Genomic DNA, 14,003 nt, shown 5'->3' with positions numbered 1-14,003 from the left:
AAGTTAGGAGGTGTGCTCTGAAAGAATTTCTGTGGACTGTAGTCTTATGTGGACGTAATTCGTGGTTGACGACGTTGGATGTGAGAAGGGAGTTTTGAAATGCGATACAAGAGAAGAGCGTTGAAGATTAAGTGGGTAGATGAGTAACAAATGAAGTGGTTATTGAATCGAAATGAGAATAAAACGACGTTGTGGTTGATGGGAAACATCCAGAGGCATTCATAAATAGGTAATCCGGTGGTGGATGGAAGTCTGTGTGGAGGGACCGGGTAGGTGTAAAAATTGTAGAGAAAAATCAAGGCAGGACTACTGTAACCATGTTCGTAGTTACGGAAAGGACTAGAGAGACAGACTAGCATGAAGACGCATGAATGTGATGACTCGCTATTGATCGATCATTGCATCGGTCTGTGACGTCTTGGCCGCTGGGCATTGATCGTTAACATCCTAGAGGGCAATAAGAACGTCCCTGTCTTCCCAGTTCTTCGGCAGGTGACAAGAGTTGGATTTTGTTTCCCTTCTCTTTTGATTTCGAGGCATAGTATTTGGTGAATGTGGGTTACAACTACATTTACACAGCTTGCTTAATCGACATATAGTCCTGGAAATATGTTACAGTATATGCTTTTATCTGTCACAGTGTTAAGCAACGAAGAATTCTCGATTAAAATGAGAGTCGACTGAAATAAAATTCTATTTCAAGAAAAACTGCATTAAGCAATGTATATCTGCAATGAATTTTAGTACTTGTTCCCCTGACGGCCACAAAGTTAAGAAAGACGAACGTGTACTTTACCTGTTATTGAAGTCCTGTATCACTTACTTCCTACAGCGAAAAAGAGAAACGGTCTCAACCTGAAAATTCCTCCAGATCAAATCTATGACCCGAACCGAGACTCGAACCTATCTTTCGTAGGCAAATGTTCTTCCGTCTTTTTTCAACTCGTTTTACCCATATAAAGATCACGGTGCTTGTGTTTTTGCTGTGCTGTTGTCGTCACTTCTGGTGTTCTTGCTGAAGTTTAATAGCTGTTATTGTGTAAGTGCCTTGATTTCATCTATTAATCCAGAATTTTTAATTTTGCTGGTGATTTGTGTCTTTCGTTTCTCGGACCGTTTCCGCTCTCGTTGTGGTTAACTCCCCTACGGGATTTTAGAAATGGTCTAGTTTCAACAGGTAAGTCCTAGTCACCCCTGTTACTGAATCTTACCTAATATGAAGTTTGGAACGATGTTTATCTGTTTGCTTGATCTACAGAGGTCCAGCAGCTTTACCCTTGTTGGCTATTCTGAAGATCTTATAGAAGGGCCTATGAAGGTCCATGCTGTACACGTGGCCATTGAATGCTAGCCGTTTACTTCTGATGACGTCGGTGGGGTTTTCTCGGTACTGGTAGAGTTCATGGTTAGGTTTGTACAAGGGTCTCCCATCTGGTAGAATCCTTGGTCCCACAATCTTTGATAGGAATTTGGTTTCTTGTGATTCAGGGAATGTTATTGGGGTCTTCTTGGCTAGGGATAGACACTGTGCTGCATAGAGGACTAAAGATCTGACTACAGTGTTATAGTGTCTTCGTTTCATTTTGATCGATTGATGGAAGAAATTAATGTTATTATTATCATTTAATGTAGCAACTTCTTTTTTATTATTTACGTAAGTTCAACTGATTCTTCATTGTAATTTAAATGGTAAGGAGAACTGTTTATTTCACGAAAGCGAAAAAAGTAATGATGACTATAGATGCGTATTCCACGATTCTTTTATTTCACGAAAGCGAAAAAAGTAATGATGACTATAGATGCATATTCCACGATTCTTAATTAGTAAAGTAATTTCTCCTTCTTTTGAAACCTTCCACGTATCTCTTTGTTCACGAAATTTATGCTTCTTTATAAATGCATAGAATTCAGGTGTTTTGTCTAAATGCTGCCAGTTGGTTATCGACACAAACTGAAGTTCTTGTTAAGGAAAAGTGGATAAGCCAATAAAATAAAATTCTTTTTCTTCGTTGTGATTTTTTTGTCTATCGAGTGTGTAAGTTGCGTTTAAAATAGAAATAAAATAATAAGTAGAAGTATTAATCTTCAAAAATGGTTCAAATGGCTCTAAGCACTATGGGACGTAACTTCTGAAGTCATCAGTCCCCTAGAACTTAGAACTACTTAAACCTAACGAACCTAAGGACATCACATACATCCATGGCCGAGGCTGGATTCGAACCTGCAACCGTAGCGGTCCCGCGGTTCCAGACTGTAGCGCCGGCCACTCCGGCGGGCTATTAATCTTCAACTCAAAATAAAAAGTAGAGGTTCAAAATGGTTCAAATGGCTCTGAGCACTATGGGACTCAACTTCTGTGGTCATAAGTCCCCTAGAACTTAGAACTACTTAAACCTAACTAACCTAAGGACAGCACACAACACCCAGCCATCACGAGGCAGAGAAAATCCCTGACCCCGCCGGGAATCGAACCCGGGAACCCGGGCGTGGGAAGCGAGAACGCTACCGCACGACCACGAGATGCGGGCAAAAAGTAGAGGACTCACCAATCTATAGACTGGTCTTATAATCACAGATGCATGGGTATCACGCTCTTTCGTAGTGTTCAAAGTCGTTTTGATAATTTCGTTTTTTTTTTTTTGTTTTTTTTTTTTTTTGCAATTGACGGTGTAATGTTGTTAGTCTACACTTAAAATTCATTAAATTCGGTGTTCCTGATATCACGATGGTGTATGATCTGAACCGTCAGCCAGATTACCATATCGTTTTCCTGGCCGCGGCATCGTTTTCGGTCCAGTATTACAAGTTCCTGTATTGAGATGCCATCCTCAGTAGTGATCAAATTGTTCGTTGCGTCCGACCGACCGAGGTATCCAGATCGCTCTCACGACACGCTCTTAAACTTTTACTTTTGCCTGTAGCTCTCTGCTACTTTCCACATTTCACAGAAGTTATTCTACTTAGCTTACGGGATTATTGCTCCAGGAAAAAAGATATTCGCTTTAGGTAAGCCAGATCTCCGCAATCTCCTTTCGTCCAGGAATGCCAGTCCCACAAACTATGCAGGACATCTTCCATGAAATTTGGAAAGGAAGGGAGAGCTACAGGGGAAAGTAAAGCTGTGAGAGTGGATTGTGAGAGGTGCCGGGATACATTGGTCGGCAGATAGCTGTCCGGGGAAGCAAAGGTCCCTGGTTCGAGTTCCAGTGTGGCATACAGTTTTAATCTGCCAGGATGTTCTATACCAGCGAACACTTCGCAGCAGACTGAAGAACCGTTTTAGTCTCAAGCTGAATCACGCTGGTCTTCGGACTGTTAAGCGCACCAGCAGAGCCGAAAGAAACACACAGCATCGTAGTAGTGATTCTACGTTTTTTGATTCAGGCGGCCATTTCAGCTGCCTCCCCGACTGGTGGCCACAGCTGACGAGACGGCCTCACAGTGGGTGCTCCAGTGGCAGACTGACCTTGAGGAGACGCGTTGCCGGCGTGGGGATTAAAGGCGACGGCGCGAGCGCCGATGGGAGTGGCTGCGGCTACGCCTCGCCTCGGCTCGGCGCGCCGTGGCCAGCGAAGGCCGCTGAAATATTGATCAGCGCCGGCTGGGCTAACCGGCGCGCCGCGATGGTATCGCATGGCGTGGCGCGGCGCGGCGCGGCCTCCCAGCTGACAGGCCGTCACGTCTGCCAGCGGGGGCGGCGAGGGCGGCGGGGGCGGCGGGGGCGGCGGGGGCGGCGGGAGCGTGGCCGCGCCCCCTCCCCCCCGCCTCGCGAGCGGCAGCGCGGCGCGACACGCGGACGGCGCCTCATCACCTTACAGCGAGGTGCCGGACCCTGCATCTCACCGATTTAAACGAACTTCGGTGTGCTAGTGGAGCAAGACTCTAAAATAAACAGCTGGACAAAAAAAAAAAAAAATCACAACACTATGAAGGAGTTATTCGCCATAAACGAAAGTTGGTACGCGTGTTTCATGAGCTTTAGCTACCTTCGATAATGGGGTTTGGTGAATTGATATTAGTCGAGAATACCTTTAAAGCGACAAAGACACCATTATCAACACGTCACTGAGTCTAAACGAGGCCGTGTATTAGGGCTACGAGAATGCGGGTTTGCCTTCTGCAGTACTGCAGAAAGGGTTAGCAGGAATGTAGCCACTGTAAATGACTGAAACTTCCTAATAGATTAAAACTGTGTGCCGGACCGAGACTCGAACTCGGGACCTTTGCCTTTCGCGGGCAGGTGCTCTACCATCTGAGCTACCCAAGCACGACTCACGCCCCGTCCTCACAGATTTACTTCCGCCAGTACCTCGTCTCCTACTTTCCAAACTACTGTAAATGACTATTGGCAGCGGTCGTCACGAGAATGTATTTTCGCAAGAAGACTAGGCTCCGGACGTCGACGTGGTACTACCGAGAGGGTGGGCCATCGTGTTCGACGAAAGGCGCTGGCGCATCGTAGTGCATGTGCAACAGCAATTAGAGCAGCAGATGGCACCACAGTGACTCAACCAACTGTTACAAATCGATTAGTTCAAGGAACGAGGCGCCCCGTAGCGTGCATTCCACTGATCACAAAACACCGCCATTTGCGTCTTCAGTGGTGTCAAAGGAGAGCTCATTGGAGGGCAGGGTGGAGGTCTGTAGCGTTTTCTGATGAAAGCTGTTTCTGCCTCGGTGCCAGTGACGGTTGGTTAGAAGGAGGCCAATTGAGGGCATACAACCAGCCTATCTGCATGCTAGATAGTTTGAGCCTACACCTGGAGTTACGACAGCAGCAACACACTCGTTTTTCCGCGCACCCTGAGTACAAATTTGTACATATGTTTGGTGATTCGACTAGTTGTGTTGCCATTCATGACCAACATTACAGGTTTTTTTTTCAAAGGATAACGCTCGCTAAACATAACGCCGTTGTAAACCAACAAGCTCTATGGAGTATCGATATTTTGCCTTGGTCTGCTTGATCACCACATCTGTCTCCAATCGAACACACATGTGACAAGGTCGGATGGTAACTCCAGTGCCTTGCACTGCATTGCCTGACCAAGTGCAGCCGGTATGTAATCGATCCCACAAACTGACATCTGACATATGTACAACACGATGCATACATATTTGCATACTTGCATTTGACATCCTGACGGTTACACCAGTTATTAATGTCTCAGCATTCCATATTTGCTATGGCTTATCTAGCGCTTCCATTATCCTGTGATCTTACAATGTTAATGAAAAAAAAAAGTTCAAATGTGTGTGAAATCTTATGGGACTTAGCTGCTAAGGTCATCAGTCCATAAGCTTACAAACTACTTAACCTAAATTATCCTAAGGACAAACACACACACCCATGCCCGAGGGAGGACTCGAACCTCCAACGGGACCAGCCGCACAGTCCATGACTGCAGCGCCTCAGACCGCTCGGCTAATCCCGCGGGGCTGCTAATGACTTAAATATATTACGTAGACAAAGGTATTCGCGAGATATCATTACTCTACATTAATTATATTTTGCTGTTTCGATTCCTTTTTTCCGTCAGTGCAGCTCTAGTGAAAATGTGAAGATCGCAGGGCTTTCGTACACGCGAAAAAAAAAACGAAAAATTCGTTTCTAACCAGGTAGAAACATTACTTGGTGCACGTTTTGAGTGGAGTGGAGTTATATTTGGGGTTCGGCAACGTGGGCTTGTTTATGGTAAAATATCTTCTTCATCAAGCAATAGATTACAACATGCGAGTACATAAGAAAACTATGGTGCCCATTGACACAAATTGTGAATGCAGAAAACTACTGAAACCAGAAATAAAACTATTTCGCCCAGACAGAAATATAATAATTCCTAACTCAAAATGGGCAGCAATAATGTACAGCAGAGCTTATTCAAGAACACATTCATACGTTACTTAGATAAAACAATCTTACTTGTCCCGGACAAACTGTACTGGGTTCAAAATGGTTCAAATGGCTCTGAGCACTATGGGACTCAACATCTGTGGTCATCAGTCCCCTAGAACTTAGAACTATTTAAACCTAACTAACCTAAGGACATCACACACATCCATGCCCGAGGCAGGATTCGAACCTGCGACCGTAGCAGTCGCGCGGTTCCGGACTGCGCGCCTAGAACCGCTAGACCACCGCGGCCGGCAACTGTACTGGGTGATACAGAAAGAAAGAACAGATTTCGTTTGTTTATTACAGCCAAACTATGAAAGATAAAAATACATCGTGTATGTCACTGAATAGAGGAAGCTGCAAAGTTTTCACACGGCGACCCTGTTTTTTGTAGTAACATGGTGACTACAGGACAAGAGAAACCATTTTGTGTGTGAAATTTAGTCGAAGTCAGTCCAATTTCCAAGTCCAACATGAAGTCCGCTGTCGATTCAGCAAGAAGCTGCCTAGGCACAGGCCGATTTATGACCTGCATATAGAATTCTAGGAAGTTGGTTGCATACGCAAACGGAAGAGTACTGGTCGGCCACGCACTTCTGATGAAAATGTCGAACATATCTGAGACGCGTTCAAACGGAGCCCTCGGAAGTCCACAAGACAGGCAGGCAGGAACTTTAACTTTCTCAAACAACAGTGTGGCGTGCTCTGAAACGACGCCTGCATTTGAAGTCTTACAGTTACTGCCTCCCGGCGACTATAACGCAAGATACGAATTTTGCATTTAAATTCTCCAAGATATTGCGGAGGATATTTTTCCTGGACGTCTCATATTTTCGAACGAAACGGCGTTTCATCTATCGGGTAAAGTAAAGAGCCATAAATTATAAATTGGGGATCACAAGTTTCTGGCGTTGTCGTCGACCATGAAACAAACTTACTGCAACTGAATGTGTTTTCTGTCGTTTCTGTTCACAGAGTTTATGGATCCTTCTTATTTGCGTAGGAAATTGTGATACGAATATCATACCAGGACATACTGCAAATTCCAACCCACGCTCACTTTAACCTTGAGTTGCAGCGCTATCTTAACAACACCATTCCACAACGTTGGATTGGAAGAGTTAGACAAGAAGATCTTTTTTGTTGATTTCGGTCTCCCATGTCATTAGACTTCAAACCTAGCACTGTTTCTCTGTGGTGGTACATAAAAGGCATAGCCTTTATCCCACCTATGGCAGCTACTCTTCAAGAGCTGAGAAATCTAACAGTTGAAGCTGTCGATGCAATCAACATGGACCTGTTGATCCGTATGTCAAAGAAATGGACTACCGTTTCGATGTTTCCATAGCGACGTATGATGCTCATACTGAGAGTGTGCAAACATAAAACTGTGAACCTTTCTCTATCGAGTGACATGCGCAATGTATTTTCATCTTTCACAATTTGTCTATAATAAACAACTACAATCTGTTCTTTGTTTTTGAATCATCCCGTGTAAGTGGGCTCCAACTAAAAGTGAGGACTTTTTAGCCCATTATTAACTTTCCAGGGCGCACGCTGAATCACTAAGACAAACAACCGACACACCGCAATATCTAAAATCTATTACCAGTGATCTTCACCATCTGGCAGAACAGCCTCAAAACACAACGCGATTACACAGAACTAACTACTACACAGAGCGTAAGAAAAAGTAGTACAATACACAATAACTTATTACTAGTATTCAACCCAGGAACCAATGCCCCACTATCTGCATAAATTCACAATTAAAATATTGTATTAGACTCTGTTACTCCATGCCCGTGCCGTGCAACCATGCAAGACGACCTGGTCGTGATTCTGGACAACTGTACTATATTAGAGCCGACTTCTCCTACCTAGATGCACAATGACACACACTAAACTAATGGTTTAAATACTCTCAATGTTGGCGCCGGCCGCGGTGGTCTCGTGGTTCTAGGCGCTCAGTCCGGACCCGCGAGACTGCTACTGTCGCAGGTTCGAATCCTGCCTCGGGCATGGATGTGTGTGATGTCCTTAGGTTAGTTAGGTTTAAGTAGTTCTAAGTTCTAGGGGACTGATGACCACAGCTGTTAAGTCCCATAGTGCTCAGAGCCAGCCTCTCAATGTTGGCCACTAACAGATATGGCTGAAAAAATCACACGCCGCTTCGTGCATTGCACATTCTCGCCGTAACCAACCATTGTGGAGTTCCCCTTACTGATTGTGAGCTGCCGTCTTGTCCTGGACAATACCAAGAAAACACCATCAGCTATCTAGCCCGACAGTGTCTACGAATAGCTGGCCATAGCTCGGGTTGACCGTCGCAGACTGCTACTGAATCGCCCTGCTCCGTTCCACAATACTCTCCCCTACAGTCAGTTTTTCTGGGTGGCAATCAATGAACAGCTGAAGATACGGCCACGCCTTGGCCAACCACACTGACCATGAGAACAAGGATCGCTGACTTCCCGTACTGTACCGGCACTGCCCATAAAGGACTTCAACACATGACACAACTTGATGTGGCTGCCCCTGCACCGCCCCGCTGACTAGTGTCTTCACCACGCTCCAGCCACGTTGAGGCCTTGGTCCTGTCGTGTCGAAGCAGACCAGTGCGGCCGGCCCGCCGTATCAAGCGCTACCAGCCACCACGATTTGTCCATCGTTGGCCCCAGCAGTCTCTGTGTGCTCCAAGTCGATGTTGCCGCCGGCGCTCGAAACTTTAGACCCCTCTCTGCTCACTCGCACCACTACAGCAAAGCTCCGAGTGGTGCTGCTGCTGTCCACACGCGACCAAAGGCCGGCCCTGGAGCGAGTTCATCGCCTCACCCACACAAGTTCGACCATCTGGGTGGATGGAAAGAGAAGTATTGCCGTTAAATTTCGTATTTAAGTGGAACCCACATTACATATGATTGTATAACTGTGATGTGATGGAACAGTGTGTCTCACAATCAAAATAGTTGGCGATATTAATATAATTGCGAAGTAAATTAAATAAATCAGAGAGTATGCAAGACCTTATTACGTCCGCAGCTCGTGGTCTAGTGGCCGGCGTTGCTACCTCTGGATCACGCGGTCCCGGGTTCGATCCCCGGCAAGGTTGGGGATTTTCTCTGCCAGAGGATTGGGTTGTTTGTGATGTCCTCATCATTTCGTCATCATCATCATCATCACCACTCGTGACTTTGGCTAGCTTGGACTGCATAAAAACTGGACAGTGAAAAAGTTGGGACTTTGTACGGGCCCAGTTGAGCGCTCCACTAACCAAACATCATCAAGACTATTATTACAAAATACTTTGTATCAAGACCTGCCAAAATTACGATAACGCCACAGTCTAACACAACAGTCATGACACTCCGCCTCGTTTTTGCTACGCACTTCAATAGCAGCGCGCCAATTGGCCAGCAAGCGACATTTCGGAATATCTGAAAAAGATATCGGATGAGTGCGATTGCTCCCGCTTATACTAATTTGTACCACAGTGTCTTACAATAGAGAGCGTATGTAGGGCCATAAGAACCGACAATGACTAAAAAATTATGCCATATTCGTCGTTCGTTGGTTACGGCATCGATGATTTCAGCCGTAAATAGGAATATTAAAAAGGGTAGAAAGATTTTTCTGTTTAGAAAAAGTGACAAAAAGCAGATTTCAGAGTACCTGTTGGCTCAACACAAAAGTTTTGTCTCAAGTACAGATAGTGTTGAGGATCAGTGGACAAAGTTCAAAACCGTCGTACATAATGCGTTAGATGAGTATGTGCCAAGCAAGATCGTAAGAGATGGAAAAGAGCCACCGTGGTACAACAACCGAGTTAGAAAACTGCTCCGGAAGCAAAGGGAACTTCACAGCAAACATAAACATAGCCAAAGCCTTGCAGACAAACAAAAATTACGTGAAGCGAACTGTAGTGTGAGGAGGGCTATGCGAGAGGCGTTCAATGAATTCGAAAGTAAAGTTCTATGTACTGACTTCGCAGAAAATCCTAAGAAATTTTGGTCTTATGTCCAAGCGGTAGGTGGATCAAAACAAAATGTCCAGACACTCTGTGACCAAAATGGTACTGAAACAGAGGATGACACACTACAGGCCGAAATACTAAATGTCTTTTTCCAAAGTTGTTTCACAGAGGAAGATTGCACTGTAGTTCCTTCTCTAGATTGTCGCACAGATGACAAAATGGTAGATATCGAAATAGACGACAGAGGGATAGAGAAACAATTAAAATCGCTCAAAAGAGGAAAGGCCTCTGGACCTGATGGGATACCAGTTCAATTTTACACAGAGTACGCGAAGGAACTTGCCCCCCTTCTTGCAGCGGTGTACCGTAGGTCTCTAGAAGAGCGTAGCGTTCCAAAGGATTGGAAAAGGGCACAGGTCATCCCCGTTTTCAAGAAGGGACGTCGAGCAGATGTGCAGAACTATAGACCTATATCTCTAACGTCAATCAGTTGTAGAATTTTGGAACACGTATTGTGTTCGAGTATAATGACTTTTCTGGAGACTAGAAATCTACTCTGTAGGAATCAGCATGGGTTTCGAAAAAGACGGTCATGTGAAACCCAACTAGCGCTATTCGTCCACGAGACTCAGAGGGCCATAGATACGGGTTCACAGGTAGATGCCGTGTTTCTTGACTTCCGCAAGGCGTTCGATACAGTTCCCCACAGTCGTTTAATGAACAAAGTAAGAGCATATGGACTATCAGACCAATGGTGTGATTGGATTGAAGAGTTCCTAGATAACAGGACGCAGCATGTCATTCTCAATGGAGAGAAGTCTTCCGAAGTAAGAGTGATTTCAGGTGTGCCGCAGGGGAGTGTCATAGGACCGTTGCTATTCACAATATACATAAATGACCTTGTGGATGACATCGGAAGTTCACTGAGGCTTTTTGCGGATGATGCTGTGGTGTATCGAGAGGTTGTAACAATGGAAAATTGTACTGAAATGCAGGAGGATCTGCAGCGAATTGACGCATGGTGCAGGGAATGGCAATTGAATCTCAATGTAGACAAGTGTAATGTGCTGCGAATACACAGAAAGATAGATCCTTTATCATTTAGCTACAAAATAGCAGGTCAGCAACTGGAAGCAGTTAATACCATAAATTATCTGGGAGTACGCATTAGGAGTGATTTAAAATGGAATGATCATATAATGTTGATCGTCGGTAAAGCAGATGCCAGACTGAGATTCATTGGAAGAATCCTAAGGAAATGCAATCCGAAAACAAAGGAAGTAGGTTACAGTACGCTTGTTCGCCCACTGCTTGAATACTGCTCAGCAGTGTGGGATCCGTACCAGGTAGGGTTGATAGAAGATATAGAGAAGATCCAACGGAGAGCAGCACGCTTCGTTACAGGATCATTTAGTAATCGCGAAAGCGTTACGGAGATGATAGATAAACTCCAGTGGAAGACTCTGCAGGAGAGACGCTCAGTAGCTCGGTACGGGCTTTTGTCAAAGTTTCGAGAACATACCTTCACCGAAGAGTCAAGCAGTATATTGCTCCCTCCTACGTATATCTCGCGAAGAGACCATGAGGATAAAATCAGAGAGATTAGAGCCCACACAGAGGCATACCGACAATCCTTCTTTCCACGAACAATAAGAGAATGGAATAGATGGGAGGACCGATAGAGGTACTCAAGGTACCCTCCGCCACACACCGTCAGGTGGCTTGCGGAGTATGGATGTAGATGTAGATGTAGACCCTTGGAGAAATGAAGCTGTGCATTGTAGAACAGTTTATTTACGATTTCCTTGTAACATACAGATACTGAAGAATGTCGTTTCCTTTTAATAACAAAAATGGTTAGTAAACAACAGAAGACCTGACCTTTCGCAGAACGATGTCATTACCCAACAATGCCAAATTTCGTTCGCTACATCTCCGGTCACATCAGCAAATGTGGAACGTAGGAAACCGGTAAGCATTATTTATCGTACCCAATAAGCCACCACACTTGTAGCTGAAGGGAAAACCACACAGATGCGATAAGAAAACGTCAAAAGCGATACAAATGTTTCCCAACAAAGAAGAAACCAATTCCATAATTGTTGCTACATCTGAGCCACAAGGGGCAATAATCTTCAATGCATTCCTTTCGAAGCAAACATAATTACATCTACAAATATATTCGTATATCAGAAAGTTGGCTGAATTGTAAGGCTGAATCATTAGACTCCATAAAAAATTTTACATGCTAAAAAAAGTATCTGACGTAATAAGAGACACACCGCCATTTGACTGCATTGTTGTTTATTTAATTACGTCCCTGGTTTCGGCATTTTTCCATTTTCAAATGATTGAGTTTATGTCATTAACATATACTGCAGGACATCAAGTTCAAAATGGCCATAAATTAAGGAAAATATTGGCTCCCCACGAAATGCCAGATGTAAAATCACCGTCTTGTAAAAGGATCAGTAAATAATAGTTTGAGGACGTCATATTTAGCAAAAAAATAAAAAAATAAAAAAAAACAGTTTTCCTTTGGTATATAAAAGATGAACACATGTCTTTGAGTCGCAATGATGACATAAAAGGCCGAAACCTGGGTTCTGATTAAATAAAGTCAAATGGCGGTATGTTCATTTAAAAATTATTGTATGACTGTTGCTCAGCAACATCAAAAACTGGAAGTATAAGATGCTCATTCATGGAATATGTATTTATGTTCTCATAGCCGGCCGGGTTGGGCGAGCGGTTCTAGGCGCTACACTCTGGAACAGCGCGACCGCTACGGGCGCAGGCTCGAATCCTGTCTCGTGCATGGGTGTGTGTGATGTCCTTAGGTTAGTTAGGTTTAAGTAGTTCGAAGTTCTAGGGGATTGATGACCTCAGAAATTAAGTCCCATAGTGCTCAGAGCCATTTGAACCATTTATGTTCTCATACTGTTAGCGGAGTAAGCTGCAGTTATACACATATTCGAAAGTATAGTGTGACGCAGAATAACAGGAATGTTTGAAATTATTAGTTGCAGATGTGGGCAGGTGGCAGCACTGTGGGTTCATGACAGTTAGCGAGTAAACAATCCGCCATTTCAGTAATCATGGATCACTAGAACGGACAACAACGTGCGATAGCCATAAAACTGTTTTATAAAAACTATGATAGTTTGGTAGCGGCGCAGAGGGAGTTTCGACGTTTTCATAATTTAGGACATCATGATGCCGTTCCGTCGAACCACGCGATAAAATGTTGGATTAATAACTTCGAAGAGACTGGATGTGCCCTCAAAGAGAAACCAACAGGACGACCAAGAAGTGTGTGTTCTCCAGCGAACATTGATGTTGTGTGCGAGTCTGTCATATGGAGCCCACGGCGCTCAATTCGTAAGCAAGCAGCAGTGGTTGGAATGTACCGGGAGAGTGTTCGCAGAATTCTTCATCTTCATTTCAAATTTCATCCGTACAAACTACAGATGATGTAACAATTGAACCACAACGATTACCGGTTATTATTAGGATTCTGTCAACAAATGATAACAAAAATAAACAATGACAATGAATTTCTAAACAGTTGCGGGGTGACATGTGACACATTTTCATCTCATAGGTTATGTGAATAAACAGAACTACGGTTACTGGGCTAACACAAATCCCAATGAGGTCATGAGCACCCTTTACAAGCTAGTAACGTAACAGTATGGTATGGCGTTTCATCACATGGGATTATCGGACCGTATTTTTTCGTAAATGAACAGGGAAACACAATAACGTCAATGCCGATCGTTACGCGAACATGTTACCACCTTTCTTTACACCTGCATTGAACAACTTTCAAAACGTTGAAGAAGCCTGGTTTCAACAGGACGGAGCGACATCACATACTGCACGGCAATCAATGGCATATGTGCGAGAATTGTTTGGCAACCGTGTGATCTCACGGTTCGGTAACATTCCCTGGTCCCCTAGATCACCAGATTTATCTGTTTGTGATTTTTTCTTATGGAACTACCTCAAGAGCAAAGTCTACACAACTCAACCAAGAACCCTGGATGAGTTAAAACAGAGAATCTGGGATGCATTTCACACTATCCCAGATGGGATGTTGCAGCGGTCAATGAGGAATCCAAATAGCAGGTA

At 44.3% G+C, this 14,003-nt stretch overlaps 1 protein-coding gene across 1 annotated transcript; it reads right to left on the bottom strand.

Moving 5' to 3' along the window:
* Positions 1-3,380: 3,380 nt before the first annotated feature.
* Positions 3,381-8,723, bottom strand: LOC124613309 (atherin-like). Its single transcript, XM_047142005.1, has 2 exons — positions 8,645-8,723; positions 3,381-3,811 (listed from the first exon to the last, which is right to left on the bottom strand). The coding sequence occupies exons 1-2, from the start codon at positions 8,721-8,723 to the stop codon at positions 3,381-3,383; spliced, it is 510 nt and encodes a 169-aa protein (XP_046997961.1).
* Positions 8,724-14,003: the final 5,280 nt, after the last annotated feature.

The sequence above is a fragment of the Schistocerca americana genome, chromosome 4 (genome assembly GCF_021461395.2).
Source record: "Schistocerca americana isolate TAMUIC-IGC-003095 chromosome 4, iqSchAmer2.1, whole genome shotgun sequence".
In the NCBI taxonomy this organism is placed as follows: Eukaryota; Metazoa; Arthropoda; class Insecta; order Orthoptera; family Acrididae; genus Schistocerca; species Schistocerca americana.
The sequence above is the reverse complement of the archived record's forward strand: the minus strand, read 5'-3'. Positions and strand labels throughout refer to the sequence as shown.

Coding starts and splice junctions, on each gene's coding strand:
- LOC124613309 (XM_047142005.1), bottom strand. CDS start 8,723: ATGAACTCGCTCCAGGGCCGGCCTTTGGTCGCGTGTGGACAGCAGCAG. Junction 3,812..8,644: donor GCTTTGCTGTAGTGGTGCGA/GTGAGCAGAGAG, acceptor CCTCGCTGTAAG/GTGATGAGGCGCCGTCCGCG.